The 27,236-nt window shown below is 33.2% G+C and overlaps 1 protein-coding gene across 3 annotated transcripts in view; it reads left to right on the top strand.

Annotated features, from left to right (window-relative positions):
- Positions 1 to 27,236, top strand: part of NIPBL (NIPBL cohesin loading factor) — a 197,250-nt gene that overhangs the window by 99,359 nt on the left and 70,655 nt on the right. For 2 of the 3 annotated variants that reach the window (XM_029940986.1, XM_029940988.1), the window contains exons 7-10: positions 110 to 270; positions 1,182 to 1,281; positions 5,136 to 5,762; positions 11,697 to 13,322. In XM_029940986.1, coding sequence (XP_029796846.1) covers positions 110 to 270; positions 1,182 to 1,281; positions 5,136 to 5,762; positions 11,697 to 13,322 — 2,514 coding nt within the window. The remainder of the gene's footprint in view (positions 1 to 109; positions 271 to 1,181; positions 1,282 to 5,135; positions 5,763 to 11,696; positions 13,323 to 27,236) is intronic. The other variant, XM_029940989.1, reaches the window with a different exon arrangement.

Genomic DNA, 27,236 nt, shown 5'->3' with positions numbered 1-27,236 from the left:
ATTTTCTGTAATTTCTGTATCCTTAAAATATTTTGTGAACAATTGTTATTGTTTTAAGAATTTTAACAGTTTATTTTTATAAAGCTTTTTGTTTTCTTATTAATTTCAGCATCAGTATCAAGTCCCATTGTTGCAGGTGGTTTGAGAAACATACATGATAATAAAGTTTCTGGTCCGTTGTCTGGCAATTCAGCTAATCATCATGCTGATAATCCTAGACATGGCTCAAGTGACGACTACCTACACATGGTGCACAGGCTAAGTAGTGACGTATGTAACATATTAGTTATCATTAAGGTAATAATATAGTTCTATTTGTTTCATAACCTAATATTTTGATTCCACAGTTTAAGTGATATCTACTGTACATCAAAGGTTAAATTAGGTCTGAGAATCTAGCTATAAACAATGTGATTCCTATACCCACAGAGCAAGACTGATAAGCTGGCTATTAGTTTGACCTACAAACTAAGAATGGCTTTTACATTTTTAGAAGACAGCAACAACAAACAACAGCATGTGACAGAAACTAAATGTGGCCCACAACCCTAAAATATTTATCTGTCCCTTTACAGGAAATGTTTGCCAACCTTTGGCCTAAAAGTTTTGGTTCTTAATGAAATCTAGTTTCATTTTTAAATACTTATTCACGCAAAATTTTTTTTTAAATGATGAACCTTTATTTATTAGTACTAAGCTTTTTTTCCCCTGTAAGACTTGTACAAAATTTTATTTCCTGAAATTTAGCATTTCTTATTTAAAGCATTGCTTTAAAATTTAGCATTTTAAAATGTTCCACATACTGGAACTGGTTTTGTGGTATTACCAGATAAGTTATATGTTATGGGTTTGACAATGAGTTTTGTGTATATGAGGCTAACAGAGATGACGATTCTGCCCCTCAAGACGTTTACAGCCTGGTAGGGTCTTCATAGCTCCTTTTGTAGAAAATAGTAAACAAAAATGGAGCATAGTAATAATACCAATTTTCTTATTCATTGCCATGTATAGGATGTTGATTCTTTTGGATACAAAGATTTACCATGAACAAAACAGGAAAGTACAGAATTATGCTTTTGAATACCAACACCTTACCAGTTTATGTCTTTTATTGATCTGTTTAAGATTTCTCTAAAGCCTCTCCAGTCACTTAAGATAGAAATTTTATACTCTGTTTTTAGGATGGAGATTCTTCAACACTGAGGAATGCTGCTGCCTCTTTTCCCTTGAGGTCTCCACAGCCAGTATGCTCCCCTGCTGGAAGTGATGGAACTCCTAAAGGTATTGTTGTGATTAAAATTTCCTTCAGCAAGTTGTGAAGTGCTCCAACTTCTTAGCACAGATACCAAAAACTATACTTTATTGTTTTTCACTTACTGTAGAAAAGAAACAAACCTGTGCTCATCCCTCTGAACTATTGGTAGTATTTTCAAATATATACAGTATTGTTCTCACTGATAATTCCAGTGGTCTCTTCAGACTACAGCCTTTTTGACCTTTCTTAAACATTTGAAACTATTTATCAGTTTTCCCTAATATCCACCTCCCCAAAAAACTTCATATTAAGTCCACCTGTTTTCTTCATACTTCTTCCATTGATTTTTTTTTTTCTTCATTAGCTCTTCTGTCTGCTCTCCTCTTCCTCAAGATTTCTATCATTAGACTTTTCAATCTCCCGTTGTACTTTTTCCCTTGGTTATTTTATTCAGTTTTGGTAACAGCATTAATTATTTTGTGAATAGGATTGCCAAGTCAATGTCTTTGGCTCCAATCCTGTGTCCCAAGTTGTAATCTTTTGTTTCCAGACTAAATTTCCTCATGTTTAGCTGGTATTTCAAATTCATTTTCAAAACTGTTTTCACTGTTTTTTCTGCCATTTCTATTTCCCTTAATCCCATTCTAGTCCTGAATCATCATAAAGTTGTCTCACACCTCTCATATAGTCACTTATCAAAATCTGGCCTATTCTATATTATCTCTCTAAATCTCTTACACATAGTTTCATTTCTGTGTATTAAAATCCTATCTATTTAAGTTCTGAGTTAAATGGGTAACCTTACATGTACCCTTCTTCTTGAATCATCTCAAGCCATTCATTAGTTTATATTTTTTCTAATAATTTATCCTGTACTATCTTATGGACATGAATTTTATTTTCTTTTCAAATTCCCAAAGAACCTTGTGTGGACTTTTGTGTACACTAGGTTCATGAAATTGTGAATTTAAGTCCAAGTTGAGGCTTGTTAAAAGTACTTTATGGGGGGGGAGGGAGGAGGGGGGAAGACAGGTGGTGGTGATGGTGGTGGGCACTTGAGGGGAAGAGCACTGGGTGTTGTATGGAAAACAATTTGACAATAAAATATTATGGAAAAAAAAAAAAAAAGTACTTTAAAGGAGCACCTGGGTGGCTCAGTCGGTTAAGCGTCTGGCTTCGGCTCAGGTCATGATCTCACATTCGTGGGTTCGAGCCCCGCATCGGGCTCTGTGCTGACAGCTCAGAGCCTGGAGCCTGCTTCAGATTCTGTACCTCCCTCTCTCTCTGACCCTCCCCTGTTCCCACTGTCTCTCTCTGTCTCTCAAAAATAAAGAACATAAAAAAAATTTAAAAAAACAAAACAAAAACAAAAGTACTTAAAGTATGATCATTTGAATTACCAGAGTTTTTGGAAGAGAATATTGTATTCCATATTAAAGAATTAGCTTGTAATTAATTGCAATATAGCTAATTATTAATTTTTCTCTATCCATAAGAATTTCTGATGATAGCCATCTAAATCATGGACTATTATAATTTTTTCACAGACTGTGTTCCAACTCTTTGATCAGAGACATTCTTCCCAAGGTGAAAGTTGAAGTTTTATGAGCCATTCTTACTCTTTAATTCTGTGAATTTTCAGGGATAAAAATAACTCCGCTTTTGAAAGAGAGAGCAACTTACAAAATAACTCTATTTGTAGGTTAGGCATCAAAGTTAGGTACGTATCTCACAAGTATTGTCAAAGTGAGAAATTATTCAGACTGCCAGGGAGGAGATACTGTGAGATAGCTAGTTGATCTAGATCATAAACCCATTGTTCCTCAAGGATGGATAGATAAATAACTTTAGATAGGAAGAAAAAACTTTAGAACAACCTCACAAACATATTTATTCATCAGAAACCTCTACTTCTGTTCATGAGGTTGTTTTCTAATTCGTTTGGAAGGTTAATTGCATCATCAGCCTCATTTGATATTTCTGGTGAATTGATGGAATTTTAAGTTTGTTCAGATATATATATGTATATAATTTGGGGGTACCAGGGTGGCTCCATGGGTCTGACTTGTGATTTCTGCTTTTAGATCATGATCTCATGGTTCATGAGATCAAGCCCCATGTCAGCTCTGCGCTGACAACATGGAGCCTGCTTGGTATCCTTCTATCTCCCTCTCTTTCTGCCTTCTCCTGCTTGTGCGCACACTTTCTCGCTTTCAAAATAAATACAAATAAAATTAAAAAAATAAAATATATATAAGATGACACAAATTCTAAATACAAAGGCAATATTATAAATCAGATGTTAAATAAATCTGGGTTTCAACTTTTCAGGTTTGCTAGCTATGTAACCTTGAGCATATTCCTTAACCACTATAAACTTCATGTTCCTTTCTGCAAAATAGTAATAATGCAAATCAAGGTTGTTGTAAATTATTTTAATAAACTGATGTGCAGAACACCTTGCACAAACTCTGACACAAAGTAAATGGCCCAAAAATACTAGTTTTATTTCTTTTTAATGTCCCATATAAGCTGTTTAAAAACACTATCTGTTGGTATAACCTCAAACTAACATTTCTAATAAATTGCTTCAGTTGCATCTTTATCACATTTTAGATATGTTCTCTAAAAAGTTATATTTTTATTTATCACACTTTAAATATTTTTTAATTAATTTTTTTTGAGAGAGAGAGCAACAGAGCAAACACACGAGTTGGGGAGGGGCAGAGGGAGAAGAGAATCCCAAACAGGCTCCACACTCAGCATGGAGTCAAATGCAGGGTTCCATCTCACATTTGTGAAATCATGGCCTGAGCAAAAATCAAGAGTTGGATGCTTAACCGACTGAGCTACCCAGGTGCCCCTTTATATGTCACACTTTAAATATTAACATTGCTAATTGAAAGGACAGATTTATGTATCATAGAAAAATCATATATATGTTTAAACACTGACCCTGAACTTAAGTCTGGTTTAGGTTCTTTCTTTAAAGCACTTTTCATCTTTACTGATTTTTATAATTTCCAAGTTTTTTTTAACTTTTTATAATCTAATATAAGCAATGTAATAATTATACTTTTAGTTTTGAAGCATATCAGTGCATTTTTCCTCATTTAACAGCTTGTTAACAAAGAGAAGTTTTCCATTTGGTTAGCTTATTTTTACCACTTATTTGTATCATATAGCATTTGTTAAATTAACGGGATCTGGGCTGAATATATTTTATTGAGCATTGAAATTTGCTGGACTTGAATACTTTTTTAATAGAAGGAGGATTAGCAAGCAAGAGTGTGTGAATGATATTAAGTGGAGGGAGAAAGAGAACATCACATACAGGTATAAATCACTACTTCACTACCAGTTTGTAAAATAAGTGAGAATTCTAAAAGTTGAATTTTTCCCGCTTTCATTTTATTACACCAGTAAGTATTCGTGTGAGTGTAGTTTTTAGGATTAATTTGTTATTTTGTAATTTGACAGGCTTACTCTTACTTTTTGATTTTTCAGTTTTCCTAAATAATAAGTGAAAGAATAGGGAAAATTTGCCCAAATATTTGTGTTATGTCATCTTTAGAAACCATGAACTCCTTTGCTATTTTCAAATGAAGTATTTATATTTTATAGGGACAAAAATAGAAATAACATGATACTGGTCTGGCAGATGGAATACTCATACTTCGATTAAACCTGGATGATCTGTCAGCATGCTAAAGGATTATGGACAAGTCTTTAGGCTTTCTTTTCATATTTTGTAAATAAGTTGCTGAGATTAGATAATTCCTTAATATACTACTATATTGTCACATATTTAATATTTCTATCAGTGTAAGAACATGTAAAACTAGCATAATTGTTCATTCCTGTTGAATTGCTTTTCTAGGATCAAGACCACCTTTAATCCTTCAGTCTCAGCCTCTACCTTGTTCATCACCTCGAGATGTTCCACCAGACATCTTGCTAGATTCTCCAGAAAGAAAACAAAAGAAGCAAAAGAAAATGAAATTAGGCAAAGATGAAAAAGACCAGAGTGAGAAAGCTGCAATGTATGATATCATTAGTTCTCCATCCAAGGACTCTACTAAACTTACATTAAGACTTTCTCGTGTAAGGTCTTCAGACATGGACCAGCAAGAGGATATGCTTTCTGGTATGGAAAATAGCAATGTTTCAGAAAATGATATTCCTTTTAATGTGCAGTACCCAGGACAGACTTCAAAAACACCCATTACTCCACAGGATGTAAACCGCCCACTAAATGCTGCTCAGTGTTTGTCGCAGCAAGAACATACAGCATTCCTTCCAGCAAATCAAGTGCCTGTTTTACAACAGAACACTTCAGTTGCTACAAAACAGCCCCAGACTTCTGTGGTACAGAATCAGCAGCAGGTATCACAACAGGGACCTATATATGATGAAGTGGAATTGGATGCTTTGGCTGAAATTGAACGAATAGAGAGAGAATCAGCTATTGAAAGGGAGCGCTTTTCAAAAGAAGTTCAAGACAAAGGTAAAGTAATCTCATTATTCTCATATCATACCCTGGGCAAATATGTAATTATAATATAAAAAAAGGTTTTTTACTTTTTTTCATATAGTTTATAATTCTTATGTCTCTCAATTATATTTTTTTATTACTAATGATTGTTCCTCAGAAGTTAAATTCTTAATTTCATTTATCTGGAACAACTCTCTGAGATTTGGTAATTTTGTATCACAGGTCCATCACCGATATTGTACCAAGTGATATTATCTGTGCTTGTCTACTAACCTGCACATTAATGTTTCTGACATATGTATTTTCCATAAGTTATGTTGCATCTTTACCTTTTTTCTGTCAAAACAAGCGTTACTGCTATAGAACTATTTTCAATCAGTGCATGTAAGAAAAGTTTGTATGTTTATTCAGTTAAGAATTTTTTTACTTTGTTTCAAATCCTACTGTCTCTTAATAATATAGTTTGAGGGGTTTTTTTTAGTAAAAAATAATGGGAAAGAATTTTAAATTAATGTTAAGTAGCAAATTTTAAGGATCAAAGATCTTTTGTTGGTGATATTCCCTTTTGTCTTAGTAATATATTAGGTTGGAGTTTCAAAGACACCTGTTCATTGAATTTACAGACTTTTTTTGTGCTTTATAAAAAATTATAATTAAATAAAAACCCCTATTAGATTATTGATTATATGGTAAACATTGTGTATAAAACTCTTAAAAATTTTGAGAGACTGATGAATCAGTAATTGAAATTAGTAATGTAATTTATGGATGATGTATTTACAGATTAATATACACATTAGATAGACTACCCAAACCAAAGCATATTGCATGACTCAGTTTCCTAGTTAAATATTCTGGATTGATAGATAGTTCTAATACTTTGTTTTTGGTAATTATAAAACAAAACCTCCTCATGTTGGGTAGAACTTTTTATATATGATCTTGTTCATTATATGACAGGATCATTTCTAGATAATTGGGTTTCTAGGCTAAGAAACATGCTGATGATTTTTATTATATTTCCTGTCTCTCATGATGGCTCTTTTTAACATTATTGAAAAAAATAGACATTATTCAGTAATTGTTGTTCTGTGATGCTTTCTAAGTGCCTAAATCACAGATTGGTGCAAATAAAGATACTGCTAGAAGTCTTTATTTTTTTGGCTAGGGAACTAGAATTTTTTTTTAACTACTAAACTGTTGATGTTAAGATAAAATGAAGTGTTGCTTATTTTTTTGACTTAGTAGTGTGGGGTTCAGGAAATAATAACTATATGAGTTCCAAAATGTACCTCCTCTTCTAAAAGTATATGCATGTCGAGTAAAGTCAGCAGTATTATTTAGCTTCTCTTGATAGTAGTAATCCCAAATTCCTGCATCCTAAGACAGTTTTGTAAGAAACAAAATTGTAATTTTTTGACTGAGAAATATTAGTTGCCTTGAAAACTGAATTTCTGTGTGACATTTTAGTCTGTGTTTTGGGAAATTATGTTCCTAAAAAGAAGCTTAATTTTTTAAGTGATTTTTTTTTAATAGTTGGTAGGAACAAAAACATAGGGAATGGTGAACTTTTTTTTTCTTTCCTGACCTTTTATTTGTTGAAGCCTAAGTTTTTACTTTTAAAAACAAAATGAAAATAAGGATAGTAAATAAGGCTATTGCTTAATTGCAGACTTACTTTAGACTGCTAACTTTTTTAAGGAAGAATAAAACTAATTCAACAAACAGCATACCATTCTTTCAAAAAATTATAATATATATTTTACTTTTAATTATCTAATCAGTTTTCTCCATAATCTATGATAGTGTGGCTCTAACAAAGATAAATTGAAAAGTTGAGTGAACAGAGCCTATTTACAATTTTGAACTTTGTAAGTTGACTTACAGAAGTATCTGGTGTTATAAGGAGTAAAGGAATAAATGTTCATTGGAACTACCTGGTTTTTAGTTTGATATCGATGATTTAGTATGTGTATTTTCCCAAATTGGTTATACTAATTTTCTTGACCTCATATTCGTGCTGTCATTTCTGACTTGTTTTCTGAAAGCCATGTTCCCATTATTTCATGACTTTATTTGAAAACCTTTGGAATTTAGATGCCACCAAACACCTGTGATCTGAACCTTGTCATTTCTATTTAGTTTCTTCATTGTGTGATGAGATAGTGTTTTATGTGTAAGCAGTTACCTTGAAAATTTGGAAAGATTAAAGGTCTGGTGTATTGCTCTAAGATCGTAAGTTAGATCATAGGTAAGATCATAAAGCAACATTTTCTGAAGTAGTAGTTTATAGTCAGGCCTTGAGCAATGAAATATTTCCTTGAAATAAATTTATTACTAGTTACCACTGCATTTTAGGATTAAATTACGAAAATAATATTTACCTTGCATTCTAAGGTATGGTGCTGAGAACTTTCTTATGACCACCGTATTGCTGGTGGTGAAGAATACACGAGATGACTTGTGTTACTGAGCCCTCTATTCTAGGGTCTGAGCTTGTTTCCATTTTATTCATTTGTTATGAGAGAAGCATTCCTTTCAATAGATCAGAAATGGAAAAACTATACCTTGTCAATAAAAATAGAAAGTTCAACACACATGGTTGTTTGATAATTATGGAACTTGAGAAGAAGGATAGAATAATTTTAAGAAATATTTTACCTAAGCTGTGGCAGACCTAATGGACCTCTGTTCCACACAGAGGATGCTTTTCTGGCTGTTCGTTCTTCTTTGGATAGTTTTATATACACTGATAGGTTAATACACTATAACCTAATATTTTATAATATTCTTAAAGGACCTTTTTGCTTAATCTTTTGCTCATATTTTCAATGTCTGTAATTACATAAATTAATTTTAAAAGGCTGTTCATCTTTGTTTCTGGGATGATCTATCATAGACATTAATATCTCCTTTGCGTGCTGAAAATTCCTGCTTTCTTTTTTCAAAGAGTGGGTTTCTTTGTTCATCTTTGCCTATTTCATCTTTTCCCAAGGTCCACTTTCCATGTTAGCGAGTATGAGGAATGGCCTAGCCTAGCTACTCACGTTTTTTAGAATGTTACAATATTCTTATACTATAACCCTTATAAAAAGTGAATTACCTACTGTCATTTGGAATAAGAGAGGAGACAAGAATAGGACAGTTAGCCACTTAGTTTATACTGCGTTTTAGGGATGGAATGTTTTCATTTTTCATTCTTGGCTGCTATGTGTATAATTGTGCTGTTTTAAGTGTTTTCATTGATCACTTGTGGATTTAAGCAAGTGTTATAGTTTGTTTCTTACAAGCATAATCAAGTTCAGAATTTCTATAATGGCTAGATCTTATTTTCATGTCAGCATTTAGATGACAAGTAAGTATTGTTGGTTTTGAAATTATATCTTTTTGTATGCATTTTCTTCAGGACTGTATGCTTCTGATAGCTAAACTTATGGTATCCAGTCCTCAAGAGGGCTTAAGAATAATCAGTGTCCCAGACATTGAAATTATTCTTTATAGAGATGGCTTTCCATCATTAGGTGAAGGTTATGATGTAATGAAGACTGATAACAAAAGTGGATAGACACAAGTGACATGCAGATTCAGAGCCACTTTACAGGAATAAGTTCATGGTGGAACTGAATCAGATCAAGTGAATCAGACCTGCGTGCTCTTAACATATTCAAGAATCCTTGCAGCAGTAATGGAATTTTTCCCAGTTTTACAGAAGAGGTGAAGTACTTTTCAATAGTTGAAAAATTAAAACTGTATTTAGCAATATATTGTGTGTAATGGAAAAAAAATAACAAGATCTTTCCCAATGTTAATATATTATTCATGTGCAAATGCTTGTATACATTTTATTATAAATAATCATAGCATCTATTGTTTAAGATAACTCAGTCAAACATGACAATTTCTTTGAAATTAAACTATGGCAAATTTTCAGTTTACTGATAAGTGATAAATTGAAATGAGGTTAACAGTCTATAAACTCTTAAGTATTTGTAATCCTTTAAAATTTATCCTTTAGGATATTTTAATGTTAATGTTCAGAAGAAAGATTGATTGCTTATATTAATAAAAGGATGAGCCACAGATTTAAGAGAAATCTTCAGATGCCTGACCTCTGTGATGTGATTACAGTTCTTAAGTATGCTTAGGCTACTATAAAATGACTTTCACAAGCGTGTTTCATTGAAAAAAAATACAAAAAATCTTCAACTAGATTATACTATTTAGATTTCTAGATTCTTGCCCTAAAGATTTAAGGGTGTAAGGTTATAAAGCATCCCATTTATGAGGTAATTGTTTGCTATTCCCTGTGGTAAGATGTAAAGATTATTTTGTGTGGCAGAACATCACAAAATAAAATTATGGAAACATAAATTTAGTATTCTGAGTGCTTTCTTAAGTATTGAGGCAGAAAGATTCATATAAGTTCTTGCCAGGGTGGTTTTTACTGAGGAAAATAGATGAAAATATACTTTATTGTTATTATCATGTAATTTTATAAATGGAGCTTATGTGATAGTAGACTTGACTTCTGAATAACTAATAAGCAGAATGACTGCTACAAAAAATTACTAGCAAATATTTGAAGTAAATTTTAGTAAAATATTTTACTAGATTTTAAGCTGGAATGGACTGCTGCTTCTCATTTTGAAAACAGAATAAGAGAACTTTGGTGTATAAAAGCAAGATTACCAATAATTTTTTTCCTTACAACTTGGTTTTCTAACAATAAGGGATTGTTTTTTAATGGTCAGTTTGACTTTTAACCTTGTTTTCCTTAAATGATACGATATCACATTGATGAATACCCTAAGAGAATCTAGGGTTCTCTTATAAAGATGATTTAAAATGACCTTTAAAACATAACCAGGTAATGCAACAAGTAAATATTAAAGCAAACAAAACCTTAAGGTGCTATAATTATTTCCAAGAACTAACTACAGATTCAGTTTATAGAAAATGACCTAGTAGCCTCTTGAGTCGAGTGGAATCATGCACAGAAGTACATAACTGGTAAAAATACCTTGGCATTTTATTATGGTGGTAGATTTGTGCTTGCGTGTATTTTTGTCTTTACATTTCAGAATACTGTAAATTATTTCTGCCAGTATATAGATCCCTAGAACTTTACATGGAGCAACTAAAGCATTTTTCTGAAGTGGAAGTTGATATTAAGACAGGATTTATCTAAAAAGTCCTTACATGCGTCTCGTTTATATACTTATAATATTAATGTGTTTCCTTATTTTAAATATAGTTCTAACTGTGTGTTAGCTTTTAAATTCCATTTGTGCTGTTGACACCTTGAAGAATTTGAATACTGGATCAAAGGTTAATGACAAGCTGTTAAATTCTCTCTCTCTCTTTTTTTTTTTTTTTTTTACACCTTATTCTCATTTATCTTTCAGTGGCATAATTTCTAGTTTCTTTTGGGTTTTATTCTTTTCCATAACCCCTTAGGTGTTGTAAAACCTTAATGTTTCCTGTTCAGTATGTTAACAGATTTGGGGTACTTAGTTTTTGGTTAATGGTTAAAATGATCTTAAATGAGACCATATGATTTATAACTGGTTGCCTTATTCTTATGTAAAGAATCTGGTTTATCCTTTGTATATACAAACATAAATATATGTTTGTATTTAATGTATTATAAGTTCTATTTTTTATACCCCTGGGCTTCTTTATATACTCAACAAACATGCTGTTAAATTGTTGTTACTGTAGTCACAAATGTTTATTGAAGTACAGCACGCATGAATATTTACTTAAACCTTGGTTTAATAGTATTATGTCTTTCATGCCTACTATTTTATATGTGGATATTGACATTTGCATTCACCACATTAAAAAAAAAGCATTGTGACTTAAAGAATCAAAGTCCATATGGCTTTTAATAAGATAAGAATATGTGTCTATTACTGATACTGAATATTTATCTTTAAATTTCAGATAAGCCTTTGAAAAAAAGAAAACAAGATTCTTACCCACAGGAGGCTGGGGGTGCTACAGGAGGTAATAGACCAGCTTCTCAGGAGACGGGTTCTACGGGAAATGGGTCAAGGCCAGCATTAATGGTTAGCATTGATCTTCATCAGGCAGGAAGAGTGGACTCTCAGGCTTCTATAACTCAGGATTCAGACTCCATAAAAAAGCCTGAAGAAATCAAACCATGTAATGATGCACCTATTTCTATTCTTCAGGAAGATATTATTGGAAATCTTAAATCTACACCAGAAAACCATCCTGAGACTCCTAAAAAAAAGTCTGATGCTGAGCTTTCAAAGAGTGAAATGAAACAAAATGAAAGTAGATTGACAGAATCTAAACCAAATGAAAACAGATTGGTGGAGACAAAGTCAAATGAAAGTAAGTTAGAAACTAAAATTGAGACACAAACAGAAGAACTGAAACAGAATGAGAATAGAACAACTGAATCCAAACAAAATGAGAGCACCACAGCCGAACCTAAACAGAATGAAAATAGGCTGTCTGAGATAAAACCAAATGACAACAAACAAAATAATGGCAGATCAGAAACAACAAAGGCAAGACCTGAAACCCCAAAGCAAAAGGGTGAAAGCCGACCTGAAACTCCAAAACAAAAGAGTGATGGACGCCCTGAAACCCCAAAACAAAAGGGTGATGGACGGCCTGAAACTCCAAAGCAGAAAGGTGAGGGCAGACCTGAAACTCCAAAGCAGAAAAATGAAGGTCGGCCTGAAACACCAAAACATAGGCACGAAAATAGGAGGGATTCTGGAAAGCCATCAACAGAGAAAAAAACCGAAGTGTCTAAACATAAACAGGATATTAAATCTGATTCGCCTCGGTTAAAATCAGAACGAGCTGAAGCCTTAAAGCAGAGACCTGATGGGCGATCTATATCTGAGTCATTAAGACGTGACCATGATAGTAAACAAAAATCAGATGACAGGAATGAATCAGAGCGACATCGAGGGGATCAGTCTAGGATTCGAAGACCAGAAACATTAAGATCTTCTAATAGAAATGAACATGGCATTAAATCTGATGGTTCAAAACCTGATAAACTAGAAAGAAAACATAGACATGAATCAGGGGACTTAAGAGAAAGACCGTCTTCTGGTGAACAAAAATCAAGGCCTGACAGTCCTCGTGTTAAACAAGGAGATTCTAATAAATCAAGACCTGATAAGCCCGGTTTTAAATCACCAAATAGTAAGGATGACAAAAGGACAGAGGGCAATAAGAGTAAAGTGGACAGTAATAAAGCGCACCCTGACAACAAGACAGAATTTCCCAGTTATTTGTTGGGGGGCAGGTCTGGTGCATTGAAAAATTTTGTCATTCCAAAAATCAAGAGGGATAAAGATGGTAATATTACTCAGGAGACAAAGAAAATGGAAATGAAAGGAGAGCAGAAAGACAAAGTAGAAAAAATGGGATTAGTTGAAGATCTAAATAAAGGAGCTAAGCCTGTGGTTGTCCTGCAAAAACTGTCTTTGGATGATGTTCAGAAACTTATTAAAGATAGAGAAGATAAATCAAGAAGTTCTCTTAAACCTGTTAAGAATAAACCGTCAAAGTCAAATAAAGGTAAGAATACTTACACTGATGTCATTTGTATTCTAATCAGTTTTCAAGTTACAGGGTTACTAAGGATTAAAATGATGGAAATTTACAAAAATTGAAACACTGCTACATGAAGATAAAAACATTTATATAAAACAGTAATGAATTGCTTCCAGTAATATAAATAAAAAGTTCTCAGTGAAAATTCTTTGTCTTCCACCCCTTTTTGAACTACTCAGTATAGTCATGATTTTTACTTTGGTATTCAGAGATAAGTTCTTTTGCTCTTTAGTTATTTCATGTATTTTTCAATGTTGCTTTTAATCAAGTGAATGATTAGGATGGATGTGTATAACAACTTTCTAAAAAGTTACTTAGTCTGTAGAGGTATTCCATTCTACAAGGAGGTAGTAAATTGAATTTTAATTTTTAACATCTCGGGAAAGCTATATGGTATACAAAAATCAGTGTTATAAGCTCTTTAAGAACACTGTCTCATAATGCTATTTTCTTACATACCTATGTATGTTAATTATTGATGCATAATTTAAATTTATATAATTTATAAAGTTATATAAGCGGTTATCACCTTTTTGTGGGAGAGGTGGTTAGTTACAGATGTTTTATCTAAAAAAATATAGTTTTGTTCTTTTTAGGCAAAAGTAATAGGGAATAGTATTCACCTCTTAAATTGGATTAATCATTAGTTTTGAGGTTTTGGGTGGATTTCTTATTTTGGTTATTATATGGTTGCTGAGTTAAATTCTGTGGTTACTTCAGTAGTAGTATTTCCAGGAAAAAGAAAGTCTTAAATGCTGAAAATACAATGGCAGTTTGTGCAGAAAATATAATTTTGTATTCCTTTGTATACTACTTTAAAAATATATAAGTATATATACAGTATATATGTATATATAGTTTGATGATGGTATGTGGCAAGACCTATTTAGCCCATGCAATATAAATACATTAAGATACTGGTTTTAAGGCAATAGAGATCAAAGTTTGATTTTTAAGTTCTCGGTCTGTGAAAGAGGTTCATTAAGAACTTAGATTTATATTTACTTGTAAGTATATGAAACTCTTGAATTGTGCTGTTTAGTAGGATAGTCACTATCTTCTTTAGGCTGTTTAAATGGGAAACACTTGAAACTAAATAAAATTTAGAATTCATATTCTCAGTAGCCACATGTGGCAAGTGGCTCCCTTATTTACACACATAGATGATATTGCATCATCACAAAAAGTATGTTGTATAGCACTGCAGTGTTTTAGGAGCTCCAGAAGGTTGATGGTTATTAATATTTTTGTAAAATGTTGTATCTTGTCTATCAAAAAAAGTTCAGTGAAAACAGTATTATTACTAAGAACCCTTTATTCAAACAAGTGGCTTGTCATGAGTAATCTTTTTCTTATTATTACTTAGTCTTTATCAACTTTATTTTTTTCACTATTTGGTTTTATGTTTCAAAAATGAAAAAAAGATTGTCTTTATCACTAATTTATACTTTTGTAGGGAAGCTTTCAGATATTAAGTTATAGCTGTCAGACTTAAAAGGTTAAGACTTTAGGTTTGATAAATAATCTTTATTATTTAACTTGAATGCATCTCTTCAGAATTACTTGTTTATGTAAAATAGGTTGTTAAAATGTAGTAGCCAGCACTAGAATTTAGATACAGATTTTTTTTTTAATTTTTGAAAATTAAGTTTGAGAATGGCTTATATATAGTATAACCTAAAGAATATAGGCATATAATTTTAGAAGTCAGATAGGAAGATGGAAAGTGGTACCCTCTTGTCCCTTGATCTGGACCATCTTTTTCTCCCCTGTCCTCTGTCAGCTTATGCTAGCCTTGCTTTCTAAGCTCTGTCCTAACAAAGAATCTTTACAACTGAACATCAAGAAATGAATATAGTTCCTAATATAGTAACTGCTGTACTATTTCCCATGGTTTTTTCATTGCCTGTGAATGTAAGCTTTTTAGTACTAATCCATGTTTCTCCTAAATGTACTTCTAACATAAATGTGTATACTTGACATGTTCATGTTAGTAAGTAGGCTTTCTGGGTGTGTCTGTCTGTTAGAGTAGGCTCTGTGTGTGTGTGTGTGTGTGTGTGTACACAAATGTGCAGATACATATACACTCATGTATTACTCGATCTGCAATGATTAAGTGAACATTTCCATCAAAAGTATTGTAATGCTTAGATTCACTTCAGGATCCCATGTAGATATGATTTGGCTTTATTTATACCTTAGAATTCCTATCTTATTTTTTAGTATACTAATTTTGATTTTATCTTAGATCTCTGCTATTAAGTTAGCAATAGCACAGTTACATAATTGTGAATTTTTTTTTCATTACATAGAAAGCATAGTTGTGGATTATTGGTCCTTTGTGTAGTACACGTTACTTGGGATTTTCTTTTAGAGAGTCACAGAGAATCACATATTCTAACATGTTGGTGTTTTCCTAAATAAAGGAGTTCTATTGAGTATTGCTGTGATATTTTTATGGTTGCTTTCTAAGGCCAAAATTCTTGGTAGGTTTTCTTGGAAGAGCCATGAAATTCCATCTTTTACATATTTTACCTGATGTCCATATTTAAAATATTCATTCTTTAGGGTGGTTTAAAATTCCTTGAGTATACTTTAAGCTGATCAATTTTGAATGGTAGGGGTGTAGATTTATGACTTATAATACATATTACTTAGTTTTGTCATTTGTGTGACCATATTAAATATAAAGTGACATTGTTTTATTTCTGTGGGGATATGTGTTTATCCCTAGTACCTAACAATATCTAGTGTATAATTAGCATTTAAAAACTGTTGAATGACTATATTGCCATATTGCTACCATGTTTCAGAAAAGGCTTTGTGTGCAGATTAAAATTGTGTGTTCATCTGGTATGTTCCTACCAGGAGACCCTAACCCAAGAGCTACACAATTTTCAACATTCTGTTCCCTAAAATTTGTTATAACTTGTTTTACACCATCAACTACCTTGTTTTTGTTAAGATCTCAAGGAGACATACTTGTATTTATATCTGTTTAACCTACCCTTTCTGCTCTATAGCTGTTACAGATTGGCTCAGTATACATCTCTTCTCATCCTGCTTCTTTCATCTTTTGTCTTCTTACCAAGACTTTATTTCTTCATTTTCAAGTGGGGGATGGGTACAGAGGACCAACATAATCTTTTAAAATCTTTAAAAATTTTTAAATATCTTTTGTCTGTTATAATATACTGCAGTCAGTATATTGAAATGACAAAAATAATATCTTTATTATTAAAATATTCTAATTCAGAATATTGTCCTCATATACCCTAATGTATAATATGTCTCCAAATTAAAATAATACGAAGTTAAGAGGTCTTTAAGACTGGCATGTTTGGGGCACCTGGGTGGCTCAGTTGGTTGAGCCTCGGGCTTCGGCTCAGGTCAGATCTCACGTTCGTGGGTTTGAGCCCCGCGTCAGGCTCTGTGCTGACCGCTAGCTCAGAGCCTGGAGCCTGCTTCTGGTTCTGTGTCTCCTTCTCTCTCTGCCCCTCCCCCTCTCATGTTCTGTCTCTCTCTGTATCAAAAATAAATAAAACATTTTAAAAAAAGACTGGCATGTTCATCAGCTAACATGCCTTATGTGTTACTAGCAGTTTTGTATCAGTAATTACACACGTTAACAATTTGATTTTGGCTATTTACAATTCCAGAACATCTCATGATATTTTAGCTTTATGTTCAAGGAATAATTTTTTTTCTTCTTCCACATACTTCCTTCCAACCAGTGTATCATTTTACATCACTTATACTCACTACTTGTAGGAAATATCCCATACCATCTATATTTGATATCATGGCCTGTAAACCATAAAACAGTTACTGAAAATGGTTTTCACTGGGATTGTGTACTTCTCTAACAGTTCAGATAGCAGTGTTAAAACCCTAGGGTTCATTTGATTAAGTAATGGTTGCAGTCATATCAGAAGTAGTTATTTCAATTCAGTTTTTACTGTACCAGTTATACTACTAAATGTTCACTAAAATACATTGGTTGCCTTTTATATAGCACTGAACAATCTAGAACCAACTAGATTGCTTGGGATTCTAGGCTTCTATAAGTTTGAAAGAAAATACTGTCTCTGAGAGTGAGTTTTTGGCATACTTGATGAATTTATAAGTTGAGAATTCTTGGTAAGGTAGATATGATTGTCATACTCAGAATCTTTAATAATGTTACAGTGAAATTTACTTGGGTTCATTTGAACAGTTTTATAAAATACTTTCCTAAACTCAGATTTTCAGTTTCTGCAAAGACTTTACTATCAATGGTATCTTTAGGTAACATTTGGAGGATATTTATTCCAGAAGTTGGCATACTATATACCTATTTGTTGGGATGATTTTTACAGCAGTATTTTGAAAATTTTTGTCCATGATTCCTGTTCACAGAAAATTTTTGGTTCACATTTTGCTCAGTAAACTGATACTAATATTGATTTAAAGAGATTAAATGGAAGTTTTTTTCATAAAAACTAAATGTTTTAAAATTTACTAGTGGTATTTTCACTCCTCATTTCATTTCTCAAGCCAGCCAAGGGCATAGCTTCTGTGAAGTTTTCCTGTAATTGGAAATAGGTGTCTGATTGAGGAGTAAGAAGATAGCAGATAATTAATTGTGAGAGAATCTTCTCTTTATGAAGAAACAGTCATTAGTCTAACACACTGAAATCCCTCTTACTCTAAAACAAGTTACGGAAATCCTCCCCTACAAGAGCCTTAGCTATATCTACTTGATAGATACATAGTATACTATTAAACCATTAATCTTATTGTAACAATTTAATTTTATCATGTAGTTTAATGTTTCATAGTACAGTTGACCCTTTGACAACATTGGGGTTAGGGGCACTGGCCACCACACACCTGAAAATCTATGTATGGGGCGCCTGGGTGGCTCAGTCGGTTAAGCCTCCGACTTCAGCTCAGGTCAGATCTCATGTTCGTGGGTTTGAGCCCCACATCAGGCTTTGTGCTGACAGCTCAGAGCCTGGAGCCTGCTATCGGTTCTGTGTCTCCTTCTCTCTCTGACCCTGCCCCTCTCATGCTCTGTCTCCCTCTGTATCAAAAATAAATAAAACATTTTTAAAAAATTAAAAAAAAAAAGAAAATCTATGTATAACATTGACTCACAAAAACTTATCTGCCAATAGCTTACTATTGACTGGATGCCTTGCAGATAACATAAACAGTTGATTAACACATACATATGTATTATGTACTGTACTCATACAATAAAGCAAGCTACAGAAAAGCAAATGCTATTAAAATCATAAGGAAGAGAAAATATGCTGACAGCACAGAGCCTACTTTGGATTTTTCTCTTTCTCTCTGCCCCTCCCCAACACGTGCACTCATACTTCTCTCTCTCCTCTCTCTCTCTCTCTCTCTCTCTCTCTCTCTCTCTCTCTCTCTCTCTCTCAAAATAAATAAATACACTTTAAAATTTTTTTAAATGACCATCCTTTTTTTGTTGAATATTCTTGGCTGCTTTTTTGTAAATTAATTGACCATATATGCATGATTTCATTTGTAGGCTATCTGTTCCATTGAAAAATGTGTCTGTTTTTATGCCATTATCATACTGTTTTGATTACTACAGCTTTGCAATATATTTTAAGATCAGGAAGCATGGTGCCCTGAGCTTTGTTGTTCTTTCTTAAGATTGCTTTGGTTATTTGACTATTTTGTGGTTCTGTGCAAATTTTAGGGTTGTTCTTTTTCAGTATAAAATGTCATTTGAATTTTAATAGGGATTGCATTGAATATATAGATGGCTTTGGGTAGTGTGGGCATTTTTACAGTATTAAATCTAATCTATGAGCACAGAAATTTCCTTGCATTGGTCTCTTCAGTTTTTTTTCATCAATTTTTCTTAGTTTTCAGTGTACAGATCTTTCACCTCTGGTTAAATTTATTCCTTGCTATTTTATTATTTTGGATATAATTATAAACGAATTTTTTCTTAATTTCTCTTTCTGATTATTGTTAGTGTATCAAAATGCAACTGATTTTGTATGATGATTTGTATCCTGCAACCTTACTCACTTTGTTTATTAGTTCTAACAGCTTATTGGTGGAGTTTTTAGGTTTTCTGCATATATCATGTAATCTGTAAATAGATAGTTTACTTTTTCCTTTCTGGTTTGGATGCCTTTTATTTCTATTTCTTACCTAATTGCTCTGCTCTGGCTAGGACTTGTAGTACAATGTTGAATAAAAGTGGCAAGATTGGGTATCCTTGTTCCTTAGAAAGCTTTTCACCATTGAGTAGGATGCTAGCTCTGGGCTTGTCATATACAGCCTTTATTATGTTGAGGTACATTCCCTTTGTATGCATTTTGTAGAGTTTTTATCATGAGTAGATGTTGAATTTTTTAAAATGCTTTTCTGCATCTATTAAATAGATGATCATATGATTTTTATCATTCATTTTCTTAATGTGTATCACATTGATTGACAGATTTTAAACCGTTCATGCATTTCTACAATAAATACCACTTAATCATGGTATATAATCCTGATTCTTTTAATGTGTTATTGAATTTTCTTTGCTAGTATTTAGTTGAATTTGATTTGAATCTATGTTTATCAGGAGTATTGGCCTGCAATTTTCATTTTTGTAGTGTCCTTTTCTGGTTTTGGTATCAGGGTAATGCTGACTTTGGAAGTGTTCCCTCCTTTTTTTCCTTTTGTGTTTTTGGAAGTGTTTGAAAAGAATTATTATTAATTCTTTAAATGTTTGTTGGGATTCACCAGAGAACTTGTCTGGTCCTGGGCTTTTCTTTGTTGAGAGGATTTTGATTACTAATCCAATCTTCTAATAATTGGTCTGTTCAGATTTTCTGTTTCTTCATGAACCATTCTTGGTGGGTTGTATTTTTCTAGGGGATATTCGTATGTGTATATATATTCATATGTGTTTTTATGTGGTATCAGTTTTAATGTCTTTTGTTTTTAATTTTATTTTTTTGAGTCTTCCTTTTTTTCATGGTAAGTGTAGCTGAAGGATTTGTCTATTTATCTTTTCAAAAATTCACCTCTTAGTTTCATTGATCTTTTCTAGTTTTAGTCTATTTCATATATTTCTGCTTTAATATTTATTTCCTTCCTCCTATTAAATTTGGGCTTAGTTTGTTTTCTTTTTTTTGTTCCTTGAGACTAAAACCTAGGTTGTGCTTCTACTATTTATTTTTCTCTCTGTGTATACATATCAAGGGAAGGATCATTTGATCCCTGCTTCCTACTTTCTATGTTGATTAGTAGTAAATTATCATTTACATAATAAACGTACTAGAAATCATGTTTCTTTTTATAGTTCTTCCTCATAGTAATATAGTAGCTGCACATTGATGAGATATTTGTAGTACTAGAGTCAAGATCAAAACTGGTGCTTAAAGCCAGATTTTTCTTGGAATCTTTTCTTCTGCCTGCTTCATTTGTTTTTTCACTTGCTATAAACCAGCTCCTTTTTGTCTTCATTAAATAAACCAATTTTCAGTGATCTAAAATGCACAGAATATAGTGACTACTGGCAAGGTGGCTGGCACATTGTTCCAGTTTGAAACAAAGTTTGGCAGAATATAGATCAGGGGTCAGCGAACTTTTTCTGTAAAGGCCCAGATTATAAATACTTTAGGCTTTATGGGCCACTTATCTTTAACATTGTAATAATATGAAAGCAACCATAGACAACATGGAAATGATTTTCGCAGTATTCTAATAAAATTTTATATACAGAAGTGTGTGGTGAACATATCTGGCCCCACAGACTATATTTTGCTGAGCCTACTGTAGACATAAAATTTTAATGTAGGTGAACCTGATAACTAGATTATTCTGTAGCAAATGAGACCTATAATTTGGATTTTTACTGTTATTTGAGTTTTTATGTGTGTAGGTAAAAAGATTCATCTAGAATGAGTTTTGAAATAGTTTTCCAGGGGTACCTGGGTGGCTCAGTTGGTTAAGTGTCCAACTTCAGCAAAGGTCATGATCTCACAGTTTGTGGCTTTGAGCCCCAAGTCGTTCCTGTGCTGACACCTCAGAGCCTAGAGCCTGCTTCAGATTCTGTGTCTCTTTCTCTCTCTGCCCCTCACCTGCTCATTGTCTGTCTCTGTCTCGAAAATATATAAAACGTTTAAAAATTTTTAAGAAAATGAAATAGTTTTCTAGTTCTCTGGTATTTATGAATATAGTATGAAATTTTACAAATGTAATATTCCAACCATGATATTTAATATCTGAATGTCTCATTTAGTGGGGTTATATAAGTTATTAAAATATTAATATATAATTAGTATATACAAATATATAAATAGTATATACAGACAAATTACTTTTAAAATATTTTACACTTGTTGCATGTCAATTATGATATTTTTTCACTTTGTGGATAAACTTCTTTCAGGATTTGAAAAAGAATTTTTCATCTGGAGAAAAACTGTTAACAGTAGATAAAACTGCTATAACACCTTTCTTCATAGAATTTTTTTGTTGTATAAATTTCCTTGGAATAGATTTCTGTGAATAGTATAAGAAATGAGTTAAAGGATTTTAACCCCATTTGCTGTTATATATTCTATACAAATATGCAGATTCTGAGTATATACATTTCAATTAACTACAGGTAGACTTACAGAACTCAGAAGCAAAGCCTGAATCATTTTATATCATCTCAAACACCTATGCGTAGCAGTTAATTCTTAAAGGCATTGCTGTGTAAAGCATTGTAGAAATTTTGATTTTTTCAATAATGATCATGAGTTGAAGAAGTTGACTTGTTTAAAAGAAAATGGATACAGTGCTTTTTTAGAAAATTTTACATTAAGAATAGATCTGGGTGGCTTAGTTGGTTGAGCATCTATCTGAGTCTTGATTTCAGCTCAGGTGGTGATCCCTGAGTAATGGGATCTGCTCTGCACTGTGCATAGAGCCTGCTTAAGGTTCTCTCCCTCTGCCCTCTCCCTCTCTCATGCATTCATACTCTGTCTCTCTCTCTCAAATTAAAAAAACAGTAGAAGAGTGGGTGACCAGGGTGGCTTAGTCGGTTAAGCGTCCAACTCTTGACTTTGGCTTAGTTCATGATCTCACAGTTTGTGGATTTAAGCCCTGCATTGTGCTCTGTGCTGGCAGCACAGAGACTGCTTGGGATTTTGTCTGCCTCTCTCTCTGCCCCTCCCCCACATGCACATGCACCTTCTCTCTCTCAAAATAGTAAATGTAAAAAAAAAAAAATAAGTTGACAGGGTATTGACTACTTTGTATCAGAGAGCTTAATTATCGGTGCGGTAATTTTGATATAAAGGTTGCTGTTTCATATTTACAGTGTTTTGGTAATCCTGAATAAGCAGTATTAGGCATCCAGCCAGTACCTGGAGTTTCTCTACCTCTTTACCAATTATAGCTAGTTTATACCAGATTATCTCATTATACATCACTTCCATTTTTCTTATACCATCACACAAAAGCAAACCTATTTCCTGACCTCTTCCTTTTAGAGAAGGTAGTCTACCTGCTGTTCTCTTCCCTTAAATTAAGACCTCATCCTTAGTCATAAACAGATCCTCCCTTCTTATTACTCCGATGACTGTTAATATCTATAGAAAGCTGTGAATTTCACTTTCCTCATTTTCACTCAACCAGAGAACCTTAGCATTACTAAAAAGGAGAAACTTCTTTCTTCTAGTTTGCTACTGCTCTTTCCAAATTCAGTTGAACAACAATGAAGGGCTTTCCTCTAACAGTCAAAAATCCATGTATAACTTTTGACTTCCCCCAAATTTAACTACTGATAGCCTAATGTTGACCAGAAAGCTTTACCAGTAACATAAAGTCAATATGTATTTTGTCTATTATATGTATTACACGGTGTACTCTTACAATAAAATAAGCTAGAGAAAAGAAAATATTGTTAAAATCATAAGGAAAAGAAAATACATTTTTAATACTATACTGTATCTATCAAGAAAGATTGACATATAAGCGGACCCATGCGGTTTAAACATGTTGTTTATGTAATTGCTAAAATGTACATGTCGAAGTTCTACCCATAAGGTCATTGTTTTGTGACCTCAAAGTTTTTTTTTTTAATGTTTATTTATTTTTGAGAGAGAGAGAGAGAGAGAGAGAGAGACAGAGCATGAGCAGGGGAGGGCAGAGAGAGAGGGAGCCCCAGAATCCAGAGCAGGCTCCAGGCTCTGAGCTGTCAGCACAGAACCCAATGCAGGGCTTGAACCCATGAACCACAAGATCATGACTTGAGTCAGTCAGAGGCTCAACTGACTAAGCCATTCAGGTGCCTAATCTCAAAACTTTTGTGGGGTTTTTTTTAAAATATTTTTATGTATTTTATTTCGAGAGGGGCAGAGAGAAAGGGAGACGCAGAATCAGAAGCAGGCTCCAGGCTCTGAGTTGTCAGCATAGAGCCCATGGACCATGGGATCATTACCTGAGCTGAAGTCGGATGCTTAACCGACTTAGCCACCCAGGCATTCCTCAAAACTTGACATCAATGTTCCATGTCCCTATATTCACTGCAGATTTTTGGCCCCTAGTGCACAGTCTTCCTCTTTACCCCTAGTACTGCCATCAGATTAGGTAATCTTGTGGTTCCTGTGAAAGGAACATTTAATGTCCTGGTCTCATTAATTGAACCATACATTTTTTTTAGTTTCTGATTTTTGTTTCTACCTCCCAACTGTTGCCATATTTCAGGGTGATTGATGTAATCTACAGTTTGTGCTGTTTTAGATGCATTTCTTAATAGTGGCATCAAATAAAGAAGTTGGCTTGCATTTAGGAACCATTTCCACCAAAAATAAGTATCTTCTTCAAACTGTATTAACCCACTTAGGGTTACATGACAGGCAGATGTATTTGAGGTTAAAGATCTTTTGGTGCTACTCCTTTGTCTTGAGTAGCTTTTTTGGAAGAATTGTCCCTGAACTACATTCTGCATACAATGTCTTTTATGATTTACATAATTTGGAGTTTTGTGTGAGTTTCTTGGTTTGTTTCTGAACATGACTGGTTTTTATTGTCTGAATCTTCAGTCCCAAAGAGTTCATTAATTGAGGTGGTTTATTTTAATCTGAGGGTTATTTGTTTCACTTCAGAAAACAAGTGACACACCTTGTTATCAAATCAGTGACTCTTTGAGACTTTTAGTAGTCTGGTTTTAATAATCTGCTAAATGTGCTATTATAAGTAATTTGTACTAGAAATCCAAGGTTCCTTAAAATGTAGCATATCTAGAGTAAATGTATTCTGTAGCCTTGTCAGCTAGAAAATAGAGGTGCACTACATCTAATGGAATATATATCTATAAAAGCTGAAAGTGTGATATTCACAAAATTGTGACTAAATAACATTATTCCCTCAAGCCAATAACTTAAAATTTTTTGGTAATTCAAACACCTGATGTTTAGTTGGAATGGGAGAAGTGAGGTGAGAAAGATAATCATAAAGTACTAGTAATCTGAATTTTTTAAGAACAAATACTCACAATTTCTTTTTTGTTTGTTTATTTTTGAGAGAGAGTGAGAGCGCGTGCAAGAGCAGGGAAGTGGCAAAGAGAAAGGGAGACATAAAATCTAAAGCAGGCTCCAGACTCTGCACTATTAGCACAGAGCCCAATGTGGGGCTCGAACCCACAAACCATGAGATCATTACCTGAGCCAGAGTCAGATGCTTAACTAACTGAGCCACCCAGGTGCCCCCATAAGCAATAATTTCTAAAATCTAGTTTCTAATCGTGTTAAGAAATAGTCAGACATTATTATTTGCATTTAAAGGATTATTATTTCCTAATTCAGGGAAAGAACATAACCAAATACATCATAGGCATCATTTGATGTACTCACTGTTTATTCAGATCTTTTGAAGCTGAGTCCATTATTCAGTCCTTGATACTGTGTTAAAGAACCTGAATGTAACTATAGGAAAGTCTAGGATTTTATCTCTTATGCTTTATAATGAAGAGACCTAGCTGAGTCAGTTTATAAAGTGTTTTACTAAAAGGAAGAAAGGATGTTTTAAATTCAGAAAATTCATAAACCAGTGGAATAGATATTTCTATTCAAAATGAAACAGAGGGCACTTTTGGAGGATGGTACATTGAGAGGCGTTACCTGTTGCTAGATTCTTTTTTTTCTTGAGTTGGGTCATCTTCAGAAATGAAACATTTGGTCTTTAAATTATGTTGCAACCCATTCAGTTGTACAGAGGTTAAAATGATCAACCTAGTAGAAAAGCTTTTAAATCTGATAGTATTCTTTTTAATTTAGGGAATAAGAGATGGTAAACTACAATGAATAAACTTTGCTCCCTGCTTTATCAAATATATGAGATAAGTTTTTTATGTCTGGCTATATTGTGAGGAATTTTTTTAAAAGAGAGAAAAAGAGCAGAGTCCTGGCTCTGGGCATATAACAAACCATTATAAAGAGAGTACAAGTATCAATACATAGATTGGTCCTTGATTATCTATTATATATTTATTCATAGCATAATTTTTGTTCTGGGATATTAGTATCAGGTCAGTATATGTCTTTGAGAAGGAATTTAGGCATAACATAATCAGGTAAATCAGCTTTTTAAAAAATGTCATGATGGACTAAAGTCAAATACTTTGGGGCTATCCCTACTTATATTTGTAATGTTTGTTTCTTTGTTTTTAGGAAAGAGAGAGAGAGAGAGAGAGAGAGAGAGAGAGAGAGAGAGAGAACCCCAAATAGGCTCTGAACTGTCATCATGGAGCCTGACATGGGGCTCAATCTCGCAAACCGTGAGATTATGACTTGAGTTCAAGTCAAGAGTCAGACGCTTAATTGACTGAGCCACTTAGGCACTAGGGACTGTCCTTATTTAAATACCAAAAAAAGATTGTAACATTTCAGGAATGCAAAAGGAAAGCACTTCCATTTTAATGTGGGAAATATCATCATTTGCCTCTAAAATCTAGCAATTCAGAAACTATATAGGAAGTACAGTTGTAAGTGATCATAGGAAGTTGTGAATGACAGGCAATCAAAAACCATTTATTGAGCATTAATAAATTGTTAAAATAAATTAAGAGAAATTATAGGCCATGTAGAAAGAAGACATGATCCTTCCATCAAAGAAAAACCCACACATTCAATTAGAGGTGTTCAAGACATTAAGGACTTTTAAATGAGATGCATTTTGTGTTTACCTTTGGGCTGAATGTATGGATGGACAGTCCAAAGCTAAAGTTGGTTACTTTAACCAACTAAAAAGTGGACCTCACTGATAAAGTACAGTTAAATTAAGAGAGCCAGCAGAGAGTAATGTTACATGATTTGAAAGTGATAACAGATAGGGTGCCTGGGTGGCTTAGTCAGTTAAGTGTCTGACTTTGGCTCAGGTCATGATCTCACAGTTTGTGAGTTCAAGCCCCACATTGGGCTCCATGCTGACAGCTCAGAGCCTGGAGCCTGTTTCAGAGCCTGTGTCTACCTCTCACTGTCTGCCTCTTTCTCTCAAAATTAATAAAATGAACAATAAAAAAGTGACACAGATAAGTTACACTCAACATTAGTATGTCAGGATTCTTGGCAATGAATTCTTTGGAATACTACAAGTCACGAGTATTACATTTTTATTGGGTAAAATTTTTGCTATGCATGTCCTTAGAAAAGTAAAAGACTGAAAGTTACTGAAATAACTCCTTCATTATGTTGAATAAAAATTGCATAAAGAATAAAAAAGATTATTCTTCCATTGAGATTAATATATATGTTTTATATTCTTAAATTATTGGAATTGAATATTGAGGCTTTGAAATTGTCTTAATCAGTACCCATTCATTTTTGTCACAATTTATTTTTATCCTTTACATAAGCACTATTA

This window comes from Suricata suricatta, chromosome 6 (genome assembly GCF_006229205.1).
Source record: "Suricata suricatta isolate VVHF042 chromosome 6, meerkat_22Aug2017_6uvM2_HiC, whole genome shotgun sequence".
NCBI classification, from domain to species: Eukaryota; Metazoa; Chordata; class Mammalia; order Carnivora; family Herpestidae; genus Suricata; species Suricata suricatta.
The sequence above is the reverse complement of the archived record's forward strand: the minus strand, read 5'-3'. Positions and strand labels throughout refer to the sequence as shown.